Here is a 13,896-nt window from a genome sequence, read left to right on the forward strand (position 1 = left end):
ATCTAGTTTGCACTTTGTCTGTGTTATTATTATTATTATTATTGGCTTTAATCTAGTTTGCACTTTGTCTGTATTATTATTATTATTATTGGCTTTTATCTAGTTTGCACTTTGTCTGTATTATTATTATTATCATTATTATCGACTCATTCTATTTTTTATTTTCCTATTTTAATGATGTTGGATCTGTGTTGTTGTTGTTGTTGTTGTTGTTGGGGACAAGTGTTGTAAATTAGCTTTGGCTACAAACACTATGATGCATACATTGGATAACTGTTTTAGATGTCTATGTTTTTGTATCTGTCCCTATTTCAAATAAACCTCTATAAAAATATATATATATAAGTGTGTGTGTGTGTGTGTGTGTGTGTGTGTGTGTGTGTGTGTGTGTGTGTGTGTGTGTGTGTGTGTGTGTGTGTGTGTAATTCTGGTTTTGCTAACCGACCTCAAAACAATTTTATTTAATACACGGTGTAATGATAAGTATGACCAGTAGATGGCAGTCAAACATAAGAGATAAGTGTAGACTGCACTATGATGGCAATAGGACTCAAGTAAACAACACCAACATTTTACATGTTCCTTTGAAAATATAGAATATTACACACGGCGCTCAAAAATCTACCAAAATGTTTTAGTAGGACTTTGGTGAGTTATGAAGCCACACCGCTTGATGGATTGTCGGCGCATTAAACATAGGAGTAGTATTATGGTGTGTGTATAAGGTAAGACATATTATCTGGCGTTTTGTTTGGCAATATTATGCAAAAGCAACTTTTCTTACCTTCTGGTACCTGCTGATCTGTATTTGGGATCTGCATAAATTCTGAAAATTTGCGCGTCCGCCTTTGTAGTCCGTGCGACACTGTAGTCGATGAACTTCTTCTTTTTTCTATCTTCTTGTTATGTGACATTCATCCTCCGCTGTTGCCATTTCTAATATAAAGCATTTATCATTTATCATTTAGTGTAAAGTTCTTACTTATATCTGTCAGTAAACTCACCATGAAAGCGCTAAAACATACCGGTGTAGTGAGTTTACATTATTCACCCAAGGAACTTTAGTTATTAGAGAGTTCCGGTTGAACCGTTTTTCACGAGACACATTTCCGGTGTGGTTGTTGTTTCCGGATGAGGAGATGCTGCTCCGTTATTGATTGAAGTAAAGTCTGTATGAATTTAAAACAGTTAGCTCCATCTTTTGACACTTCTGCCACTCCCGTCCTTGCACGCTACAACAAAGATGACGGGGAGAAGACGCTGTCGAAGTTGAGCAACGTAAATAAGACCCGCCCACAAATACGTATCCTGAAGAGACTGTCAGAAAGCGACTTGAAGATGATGTGTAAAACATCATCTATGCAACATTTTGACCAAAGAACCACCATCACATGTTATGTAGACCACAAGGAAGTCTTTTACATTTAGAAAAAAAAATAAAAATAATATGACTCCTTTAATGTGCCCTATGTTGGAAAAAAGATCGAAAATAGACCATTCATAGGCAGTGCGCCTTATAATCCTGTGCGCCCTACAGTCCGGAAAATACGGTAATCAAATAACAATTTAAAAACGATTAATCGTGCAGCCTTAGCACCGACTGTAATATCTACATCAGTAAAATGCAGGACAGGAGGAAGCCAAAGTACAAAAACCAAAGACCATATAAATTCGGGAAATAAAATAAATATTCTACACCTTGATGTAATACATAACATTACCGGTAAATACCTATCACGATAAGTAGGGATGTCCGATAATATCGGACTCCCGATATTATCGGCCGATAAATGCTTTAAAATGTAATATCGGAAATTATCGGTATCGGTTTCAAAATGATCGGTATCGGTTTTAAAAAGTAAAATCTATGACCTATTAAAAGGCCGCTGTGTACACGGACATAGGGAGAAGTACAGAGCGCCAATAAACCTTGAAGGCACTGCCTTTGCGTGCCGGCCCAATCACATAATATCTACGGCTTTTCACACACACAAGTGAATGCAAGGCATACTTGGTCAACAGCCATACAGGTCACACTGAGGGTGTCCGTATAAACAACTTTAACACTGTTACAAATATGCGCCACACTGTGAACCCACACCAAACAAGAATGACAAACACATTTCGGGAGAACATCCGCACCGTAACACAACAGAACAAATACCCACAACCCCTTGCAGCACTAACTCTTCCGGGACGCTACAATATACACCCCCCGCTACCCCCTACACCCCTCCACCTAAACCCCCCCCCCGCCCCCCAACCCTGCCCACCTCAACCTCCTCATGCTCTCTCAGGGAGAGCATGTCCCAAATTCCAAGCTGCTGTTTTGAGGCATGTTATATAAAAATAATGCACTTTGTGACTTCAATAATAAATATGGCAGTGCCATGTTGGCATTTTTTTCCATAACTTGAGTTGATTTATCTTGGAAAACCTTGTTACATTGTTTAATGTATCCAGCGGGGCATCACAACAAAATTAGGCATAATAATGTGTTAATTCCACGACTGTATATATCGGTATCGGTTGATATCGGAATCGGTAATTAAGAGTTGGACAATATCGCAATATCGGATATCGGCAAAAAAGCCATTATCGGACATCTCTACTGATAAGTTATTACTTTATGTATATCTAAGAATCAATTTCAAAGTGTTCAACTACAGTAAGTCAAAATGTCCAGACCAGTACATATATATTTTTTTAAAATTTGTATTACTATTAAGATTCACTGATTTCTTTCCCCAACACCCTTCTATTTTTACACAAGAAATGTACTTAATTTAAACATGTCAAATGTATTTTGTGGGTAGATTACCAGTAAAAGACATGGAGAAGGAGTCGAATTAAATATATTATTCCTTTTCCTACTTCTTATACCTGCTCAGTGGCCTAGTGGTTAGAGTGTCCGCCCTGAGATGGGTAGGTTGTGAGTTCAAACCCCGGCCGAGTCATACCAAAGACTATAAAAATGGGACCCATGGCCTCCCTGCTTGGCACTCAGCATCAAGGGTTGGAACTGGGGGCTAAATCACCAAAATGATTCCCGGTAGCAGCCACCGCTGCTGCTCACTGCTCCCCTCACCTCCCAGGGGGTGAACAAGGGTGATGGGTCAAATAAAGACATACTTGCCAACCCTCCCGTTTTTAGCGGGAGAATCCCGGTATTTAGCGCCTCTCCCGACAAACTCCCGGTATTCAGCCGGAGCTGGAGGCCACGCTCCCTCCATCTCAATGCGGACCTGAGTGGGGACAGCCGTTCTCACGTCCGCTTTCCCAGCAGCTTGCCTGCCCAATGACGTCATAACATCTACGGCTTTTAGAGAGTAGAGTGCACAACAAGGAGAGAGAGTTCTTGGTTTCTTATGTGGGTTTATTGTTAGGCAGTTTCATTAACGTCCTCCCAGCGCGGTACCAACACACAACAACAGCAGTCACGTTTAGTCTACCGTAAAGCAGTTCGTCTGCCGTAAACAGCAATGTTGTGACACTCTTAAACAGGACAATACTGCCACCTACTGGATAGCCTGCAGAACACTGAAATTCAAGTATGTCTTTTATTTATATGTATAATAAAATAAAAAATAAAATAAAAATATATATATAGCTAGAATTCACTGAAAGTCAAGTATTTCATACATATATATATATATTATATATATATATATATATATATATGAAATACTTGATTTGGTGAATTCTAGCTGTAAATATACTCTCCTCTTAACCACGCCCTTAGCCACGCCCTCCGCCCCAAACACGCCCCCCCCCCCCCCACCTCCCGATATTGGAGGTCTCAAGGTTGGCAAGTATGAATAAAGAGGACACATTTCACCACACCTAGTGTGTGTGTGTGACAATCATTGGTACTTATATGTTGAATTGTGCAAATATAACAACATGCTAGTGTTCCTTAATGTAAGTTGTCAAACATGTCTGAAACCAATCATTCATAACCATCAGAGCATGTAACTAACTTGTCATAAATGTTTCTTGGAAATAAAGTGATATAACGATAGACATTTGTGTGGGTTTATCAATTTCGTCCCACAGAAACCAAATGGTTCTTGAGGCGGGGGAGAAGTACAGCTTCAACGAGGACGGCTCAGAAATGTCCATCATGGATGTCAGCAAGCTGGATGAGGGCGAGTACACCTGCATCGCCAGAAACAAAGCCGGTGAAACTGAGCAGGAACTCAGTCTGAGAGTATTTGGTGAGCCTTAATGCTTGTTTATGTATGCTAAAGTGATAATGTGCTATAAAAAGCTGTGGGTGAAGAGACAATCATGTGCTGTGGGTGTGTGTCTGATAGAAGATGAGGTGCTGTTTTGATGGGAGTAGTATTATTTTACCAGAGGATTTGTCATGTAGAACTCTAACCTTATAAACAAAAATGGTTTGGTTCTGTTCAAGCAAGTATGCAGAGGAACCCTATTGCAGAGCAGGCTGGCCAGAATGTTTAGCTCCTCTGTTCTCTATTCTATAAATATCTTCAAAAATTCAAGCCCAATTGTGAGCCACATGCTCTTCAAAGTACTGTTGCACCAGTGCCAATACACACAGCAAGTCCGTTTGCTTCTCCCACACAGCACTAGGGATGATGTTTGATAAGAAATGATCAAGTTCGAGACCATTATCGAATCCTCTTATCGAACCGATTCCTCATCGATTCTCTTATCGAATCCAGATAGGTTGTTGTATATGGAAAAAAACACACAATATTTGGTTTAACAAAAGCTCACTTTTATTTTATAAGAAAAAATAATAATAAAATAAATACATAAATATTGACTGTTGTTACCCAAAGTATATTAAGTGGGATTTTTCAGAAAAACAAATATATACAGTAACACAATAACAACCTGTCTCTGTGATCACTATAGGTGTATAAATAATAATATAGTGTTAAATAAAATCAGTCTCTTGGGCAAAAAACTGAAAATAATACAGCTCTCCAAAAAGTGCACTTCTGCTGCTATTGGAACATACACACACTATGACACTAAGAACGCCACAGTCATCAATCAATCAATCAATCAATGTTTATTTATATAGCCCTAAATCACAAGTGTCTCAAAGGGCTGCACAAGCCACAACGACATCCTCGGTACAGAGCCCACTCAACAATTCTGCAGTCCTGGTTGACATAAGAGGTAACCTTATTTTAGCCTAAAGGCTACAAGTGAGCAGATATGGAAATTAACCGGCAACAGTTAACGTTAGTTACTCACCGGCACTATCACAGGAAGAGGGGCGTGCGTCGTCATCTCTGTCGCTGATTCTCCACGTGTCGAAGACACGACACGGTTCTCGAACGTTCAGGTTATGTGCGGCCTGAACATGTTTCAACATGTTTGTTGTACTGCTCCCCTTACATGAGAGCGAAGCCTGGCAATAATTGCAGATAGCCGTTTCCTCTTCGTATTTTTTTGTAAAATGAAGCCATGCCTTGAGGCGTTTTTTCCGGTCCATTATTTTCGCTGCTTTCTGTATCTGCCGCCTAATGACTGAGCTACGTCATTTCCTGTGATGTCCCACAGGGCATTTCCTGTGGGACGGGATTCGTTCCCAGGGCTTCGAATAAAGAACCAACTCTTTTTCTTTACTATAGTGGCCTCGATAACGAGAACCGGTTCTCAAAAAGGGATTTGAGTCCATGGAATCGGTTCTCTTCTTATCGAACAACCAGGAGAACCTGTTTCGGACATCATCCCTACACAGCACACACCTTAAAGGCCTACTTAAAAAATTTTTTTTTTTTTAAACGGGGATAGCAGATCCATTCTATGTGTCATACTTGATCATTTCGCGATATTGCCATATTTTTGCTGAAAGGATTTAGTAGAGAACATCGACGATAAAGATCGCAACTTTTGGTATCTGATAAAAAAAAAGCCTTGCCCCTACCGGAAGTAGCGTGACGTAGTCAGTTGAAAGGCTCCTCACATTTTCCTATTGTTTTCAATGCAACTAGAGCGATTCGGACCGAGAAAGTGACGATTACCCCATTAATTTGAGCGAGGATGAAAGATTCGTGGATGAGGAACGTTAAGAGTGAAGGACTAGAATGCAGTGAGAGACATATCTTTTTTCGCTCTGACCGTAACTTAGGTACAAGCTGGCTCATTGGATTCCACACTTTCTCCTTTTTCTATTGTGGATCACGGATTTGTATTTTAAACCACCTCGGATACTATATCCTCTTGAAAATGAGAGTAGAGAACGCGAAATGGACATTCACAGTGACTTTTATCTCCACGACAATACATCGGCGAAGCTCTTTAGCTACTGAGCTAACGTGATAGCATCGGGCTCAAATGCAGATAAAAACAAAATAAATAAATCCCTGACTGGAAGGATAGACAGAAGATCAACAATACTATTAAACCATGGACATGTAACTACACGGTTAATGCTTTCCAGCCTGGCGAAGGTTAACAATGCTGTTGCTAACGACGCCATTGAAGCTAACTTAGCAACCGGACCTCACAGAGCTATGCTAAAAACATTAGCTATCCACCTACGCCAGCCGGCCCTCATCTGCTCATCAACACCCGTGCTCACCTGCGTTCCAGCGATCGACGGTGCGACGAAGGACTTCACCCGATCACAGATGCGGTCGGCGAGACGGAGGAAGTTAAGGTGAGTTCGGCGGCTAGCGCGTCTGCTATCCATCTCTGTCCTCCTGGCTGTGTTGCTGTAGACCGCCGCTAATACACCGATCCCACCTACAACTTTCTTCTTTGCAGTCTCCATTGTTCATTAAACAAATTGCAAAAGATTCACCAACACAGATGTCCAGAATACTGTGGAATTTTGAAATGAAAACAGAGCTTTTTTGTATTGTATTCAATGGGGTACCAATACTTCCGTATCAACCGTTTACGTCACGTGCATACGTCATCATATATAGACATTTTCAACCGGAAGTGTGGCGGGAAATTTAAAATTGCACTTTATAAGTTAACCCGGCCGTATTGGCATGTGTTGCAATGTTAAGATTTCATCATTGATATATAAACTATCAGACTGCGTGGTCGGTAGTAGTGGCTTTCAGTAGGCCTTTAAATACTATAGTGTTTAATATTATAGACATTAAAAAAAATAAATGATCTCTCAGCACTCAATGTTGAAGACTGGTTTGAGACAATAAGTGTTAATTTATAAATGATTGCGGGCCGTGTGAGATTTGTGTAATGACGCCACAAAACAGCAAAGCTGTTCCTTTGTTCATCGAGTGATTATTTGAGACATGCAATTTTAATGCAAGGTTGGAGAGATTTTGCAGTCCTCAGTTGTTACTGCGTAGGAATGCATAACGCTATAAATGTGATCATCCTCCGTGGAGTGGAAGGAAAAACAACTTCACGCTTGCAGAAGCAGCAGTTTAATTTACTTTGCTCCGCTCACGTCACCGTCAAAACACCTTCCCGGCAGTTGGTTTGAATGTAAACATAAAATAGACTCCAAGAGTGCTTACATAAGCCTAATTGTCGTATGAATTACTGTTTGGATCATCACTTTGTTTGGATTCTCATTTGGTTATCATGCGCTTGCTTCTGCTACTTCTGGGATTACTTGACATCTTATTAGAATTTAGCTGCATGTCAAACTGCTGCGCCTCATCCTTTCTTTTGAACTCACCCCAAATCCGTCTCTTCACTATTTATATGCACTCGTTACGCTCGCATGACCGTGTCAACGTTGTGTTTTTCAGCGAAACCTAAGATCACCTACATAGTGAACCAAAGCACCTCCGAAATGGAGGAGCAAGTGACTCTAACTTGCGAGGCTTCGGGGGATCCCACACCCACCATCAGCTGGAGTTATGGTGACCGCGTCTTTACCGACGGCGAGCAGGTAACGCAAACACACAACTGGCGGAAAGCTGGATATGAATTTTGCCATTGTTGTTCTTCTTCTTATAATAATAATATATTTTATTTGTAAAAGCACTTTACATTGAGCAAACAACCTCAAAGTGCTACAGTGTATTAAAAAAATAATACAAATAAAAACTAGAACAGCCTAATAGCCAGAACTAGCACGCATATATCTAAAAAAAAAGGCTTTTTTAAAAAGAAGGGTTTTTAAGCCTTTTTTTAAAAGCATCCACAGTCTGTGGTGCCCTCAGGTGGTCAGGGAGAGGGTTCCACAGACTGGGAGCGGCGGAGCAGAAAGCCCGGTCTCCCATTGTTCGTAGCTTCTTCTTAGAGTTCATCAACTACAGTGGGCACAAAGTAGGATTTGCATCAGTCAATGGGAGATGCAAGATTTTACAGTAAATGACCACCAAAAATGTTCTTAAAGGGGAACTGAATTTATTTTTTTAATGTTGCCTATTGTTCACAATCTTTATGAAAGACATGACAATGGATGTTATTATTATACATTTATTAAAATTCTAAATATTAAATAAATGCGATCCACATTTCACTTACAATGGAGCCTATGGGAGCTGCCCAATTCTGCCTACAAAGCCCTTAAAAAAGATCCAAACACTTCCATTGAGCTTTTATATGCATCAAGGGTGTCCAAACTTTTTCCACTGAGGGCCGGACACAGAAAAATTGAAAGCATGCGGGGGCCATTTTGATATTTTTCATTTTCAAACCATAACAAAATTTATAGATTGTTTTTTTACCTCTAGGGCTCCCGGGGACCATAAAGGGTCTCAGTTATTATAATGTAAAAAATAAGTCAAATTATTATTTTTTTTATTTATTTAACGCTTACAGTAAATTTCTATATCAACTTCAGGTTGATATAAAGTCATAAAAAAAGGTTTTATGTATTTTCTGTCAAAGACAACCTTGTTTTTTACAGTAAAACTGAAATATGTGGTATTTAGTAATTAGGGCCCTAAAAGATCAATAATGCAGGACACCATTGATTTTAATTATTTTATATTTTTGACATATTTGAATCCCACAAATATATTTGGGATCCAAAAGGTCCCCCACTCATGAAAAGATACATTTTTATTAGGGTTTTTTTACTTTCAACACTTAAGTTACAAGATCAACTTCAGATATATCTGTCGATTTTACATTTGAACTATTATTCTGTTTGTTTTTATGCTCTTTTGTCAAAGAAAACATTGGTGTATATATATGGCAACCACACAATATATGCAATATTTTCCACATAAAACATTTTAAACTGAAATATTTTAAGTAATTGGAGCCTTGAATAGGTCAATAATTCAATATAACATAGATTTTTTTTTTTTTTTTTAGCAATGGCAAAAAAAGAAAAATAAAGATAGAAAAAAGAAAAAAACAGCCTGCATGCAGCTTTGTGTCAACATTGCAACTTTTTCTAGTTAGATTTCACCTCATTCCACTTTTTTTAATGTTTATTTTTATTTTTGCAATAGCATTACCGGAAAGTGTGGCGGGCCGGTAAACAATTAGCTGCGGGCCGCACTTTGGACACCCCTGATATACATGATGTAAGTATATATGTAATATATACTGCTGGGATGTTCATATATTCCCATTTAGGCGAAGAATGTCTCATAATGCAGCCCTTTGAGACAGTCGTGATTTGGGGCTATATAAATAAACGTTGATTGATTGATTGATAATCCTCGTAAAGAAACGGGGTGGGGCCTGGGGGGAATACCAAGCGTCTTTTCGTGTCATCTTTGCCAGTTTCGAGTCCTAAATGGCTGTCAAAGTGTCCCAACTTGTCGGAATACCTACTCAGACGTCTCATGTCCAGGTGAGACGCATTATTTATGATCTAGAATAAACTAGAATGAAGGAAGCAGCAATGATGTAAACATAGTGACACACGGAAGTGATCACGGCACCGCTATAAATAGTTTGTATGTTTTAGTGCTTATAATAACAATATCACTAATACTCGGTTAATATTTAAATCACAACATGTAAATGGTTGGTTTTTGAATGGTTATTTTGGGGGTTTTATGGGCAGAATAGAGGACCTTCCATTGGCTACGCTGTGAGCAGACATTTATTTACAAGTTAGAATTAGAGATGTCCGATAATATCGGACTGTCGACATTATCGGCCGATAAATGCTTTGAAATGTAATATCGGAAATTATCGTTATCGGTTTCAAAAAGTAAAATGTATGACTTTTTAAAAGGCCGCTGTGTACACGGACGTAGGGAGAAGTACAGAGCGCCAATAAACCTTAAAGGCACTGCCTTTGCGTGCCGGCCCAATCACATAATATCTACGGCTTTTCACACACACAAGTGAATGCAAGGCATACTTGGTCAACAGCCATACAGGTCACACTGAGGGTGACCGTATAAACAACTTTAACACTGTTAAAAATATGCGCCACACTGTGAACCCACACCAAACAACAATGACAAACACATTTCGGGAGAACATCCGCACCGTAACACAACATAAACACAACAGAACAAATACCCAGAACCCCTTGCAGCACTAACTCTTCCGGGACGTTACAATATACACCCCCTACCCCCCCACCTTAACCCCGCCCACCTCAACTTCCTCATGCTCGCTCAGGGAGAGCATGTCCCAACATCCAAGCTGCTGTTTTGAGGCATGTTAAAAAAAATAATGCACTTTGTGACTTCAATAATAAATATGGCAGTGCCATGTTGGCATTTTTTTCCATAACTTGAGTTGATTTATTTTGGAAAACCTTGTTACATTGTTTAATGCATCCAGCAAAATGAGGCATAATAATGTGTTAATTCCACGACTGTATATATCGGTATAGGTTGATATCGGAATCGGTAATTAAGAGTTGGACAATATCGGATATCGGCAAAAAAGCCATTATCGGACATCTCTAGTTAGAATGCATTAAAAAAAAATCCATCCGTCGTCATGTCTTTCATAATGATTGTGAACGATAGGCAAAACTAAAAAAAATTCAGTTCCCCTTTAAGCATATGTGAATAAAATCGAATTCGATTGCAGTTGCTTTTATGAGTGTTTCTCAGGCCATTTGATCAAAAACATTAAATATCCCAAATAGAAAATGGAATTAACTTCATAAGATTTCAAGTAATGTACAAAATCCTGCACAAATAACATTTTATTCTCTACCCTTAACACTGAAAGATAAACAGTTGTCAGTAAATAAAGCAACAAATGACACATTTCTAACAAACAGCCCTCGGCAGAGGCAGTAGCCAACATGGAGTTGGGACACCTTGAGGGATTAATGATCTGAGAAAAAGAGCAACAACTGCAAGAAGTCAGGTCTTCGAGAACAGATATGGAGTACCTTGAACCTACTGTATATATTCAAGAGCTGTACCAATAATCTGCAAGGATTTGGCTGGCAAAGCACTCGGCAAAGGTTTGTGCATTGCCGATTAATTTCCCATAAATGAGCAACTCTGGAGATGGCCTGGCGGATCTCACGTAATTAGCCTGACAATACTGCATTCAACTGGCTATGCGGAGATTAGATTCCACTTAAGCGTTCCCAAATGCCAAATCAACATCCCCAACCCAAATTCCTCTTTCCCGAGACAATCCGGGCGCCATATTATTAAACTGCCGTCTGCTTCTTATTGTGTTCCGCTACAATGAGCGCTTGAACGATCAAGTGTTCATTTAGCGTCTTCAATCACATTGCTCCGCTCACGTTTGTGGTTGAAAGTATATTCCATTTTATGCTGAAATGTATCCACTCTACGTTTTACTTCTGAATGTGTCGCAGACGTCTTTTCAATCTGTCCTTGCACTTTTTGTGGTTACGAGCAGACTTTTTTTTATCTTCCATTACATCCTTGACACAACTGTCGTATTATTTCCCATAACATTTAATGGGCGAACCATTAAAATACGATGAACACCTGCCTACTATATACTCACAATCCCTCATGTAGCCTGCTTCTCAAAGGTCTTGCGACGGTTGAGAAGTAATGAGGTGGAAACGTTGAGAGATAAGGATTGTGTAGCCAGTCCATTACATGCACTACATTTTCTCCCTACAGGCACACCTAAACAGGATCTATCAGGTATGAAATCGGCGTGGCACAGAAAATGTACTGTTGTAAAGTGCGTCTCCAGATTTCAGCTGAAATCAAATAATCCCATTTTGACTGGAAGGCGTTCCATAAAACTCACTCGATTGCTGCATGCCCTCCAAGTGTAGTGTGCAAAATAGCCATTGAGCTTGGGCTAGATGGTGTGTAGGAGCATGAGGTGGGGTAAAAATGTGTTTTGTCGTCACGTAACAGAAGTGAAACGCCATTTCTCCGTCGCCGTCACCTGATCACTGTCACACTTTGCATCGTAGCATGAGGTTGCCTGATCCACATCCATCTCCATGCAGTAGTTGGCCTAACATTGTTGCGGTGGTCGTCAACGGACCACTTAAAGTGACGCTCTCTTTCTAATCTGCCTTTTGAGATTCAAACGCTCGCCCACTCAAGTGTAATTTTGGACTTCGTTCCACGGCGGACCTGTAAAGACGCTGCAGGGGCAGCTTTTAGGCTTGTTTTCTTTCGACACGCATTTTTCCAGCTGGTCAGCGTTTGAATTCGTCAGCCCCTGAGATAAGATTCAAGTAGAGAGCAGTTTCCGTGCTGTGTGGACAACAGAAGTGTGACGTTTTTTTACTGCCACCTGTCAGGCGAGTGTTTGATCATCAAAAATAGATTGCCAGCGGAGCGCCATTTGAAGTACAAAAAACACTGCCGCCATATGACGCACGTCACGACATGCCTGTGTTTTTTAGTGCAAGTCCAACGTGCCCACGCTGCAGAGGCGCACTGTCACACTTTAACTGCTCACACCTCCGATTCCATCCAGTTAAAGTGGCCGCACTGCAAAAAGACAGTGTTCAAAAACAAGACAAAAAAAATACAAAAATGAGGGGTATTTTACTTGAACTAAGCAAAATTATCTGCCAGTAGAACAAGAGAATTTGGCTTGTCAAGACTTTCCAAAACAAGTCAAATTAGCTAACCTCAATGAACCCAAAAATACCTTAAAATAAGTATATTCTCACTAATAACAAGTGCACTTTTCTTGGTAGAAAAAAAAGGGACCTTTTTGCTCAATATGTAGAAAAATATTCTTAAATAAGTAAATGCTAGTGCCATTATCTTGACATAATGATATGCGCTCGGCATTACATTTCGTGAAACCAGCAAACTTATACTAAAAACTAATTTATTGTTCTTAATGGAAAGGCAACAAGGCAACCGCTTGTTACTCTCGGGGTCTCCTAGCCGCTCATCAAATCATATGGTCTAAAAATGCTTTTTTCCATCGACAACATGACATCATCACGCCAAGTGCGTGCTCTTTCAGTCAATTAGTGCGCATATACACTGCAAAAAGTCAGTGTTCAAAAACAAGAAAAAAAAATTCAAAAATGAGGGGTATTTTATTTGAACTAAGCAAAATAATCTGCCAGTAGAACAAGAAAATTTGGCTTGTCAAGACTTTCCAAAACAAGTAAAATTAGCTAACTTCAATGAACCCAAAATACCTTAAAATAAGTATATTCTCACTAATAACAAGTGCACTTTTCTTGGTAGAAAAAAAAGAGACCTTGTTGCTCAATATGTAGAAAAATATTCTTAAATGAAGTAAATGCTAGTGCCATTATCTTGACATAATGATATGCGCTCGGCATTACATTTCTTGAAACCAGCAAACTTATACCAAAATCTAATTTATTGTTCTTAATGGAAAGGCAACAAGGCAACCGCTTGTTACTCTCGGGGTCTCCTAGCCGCTCAGGCAAATCATATGGTCTAAAAATGCTTTTTTCCATCGACAACATGACATCATCGCGCCAAGTGCGTCCTCTTTCAGTCAATTAGTGCGCATATACACTGCAAAAAGTCAGTGTTCAAAAACAAGAAAAAACAAAACAAAAATGAGGGGTATTTTATTTGAACTAAGCAAAATAAT

General features: G+C 39.5%; 1 protein-coding gene across 6 annotated transcripts in view; it reads left to right on the forward strand.

The window, feature by feature from the left end:
- ncam1b (neural cell adhesion molecule 1b) overlaps positions 1–13,896 on the forward strand; it is a 286,896-nt gene that overhangs the window by 140,761 nt on the left and 132,239 nt on the right. For 5 of the 6 annotated variants that reach the window (XM_062059916.1, XM_062059911.1, XM_062059914.1 and 2 more), the window contains exons 7-9: positions 4,057–4,217; positions 7,722–7,864; positions 11,964–11,987. In XM_062059916.1, the coding sequence (XP_061915900.1) occupies positions 4,057–4,217; positions 7,722–7,864; positions 11,964–11,987 (328 nt within the window). The remainder of the gene's footprint in view (positions 1–4,056; positions 4,218–7,721; positions 7,865–11,963; positions 11,988–13,896) is intronic. The other variant, XM_062059912.1, reaches the window with a different exon arrangement.

Source organism: Entelurus aequoreus, linkage group LG10 (assembly GCF_033978785.1).
Source record: "Entelurus aequoreus isolate RoL-2023_Sb linkage group LG10, RoL_Eaeq_v1.1, whole genome shotgun sequence".
NCBI classification, from domain to species: Eukaryota; Metazoa; Chordata; class Actinopteri; order Syngnathiformes; family Syngnathidae; genus Entelurus; species Entelurus aequoreus.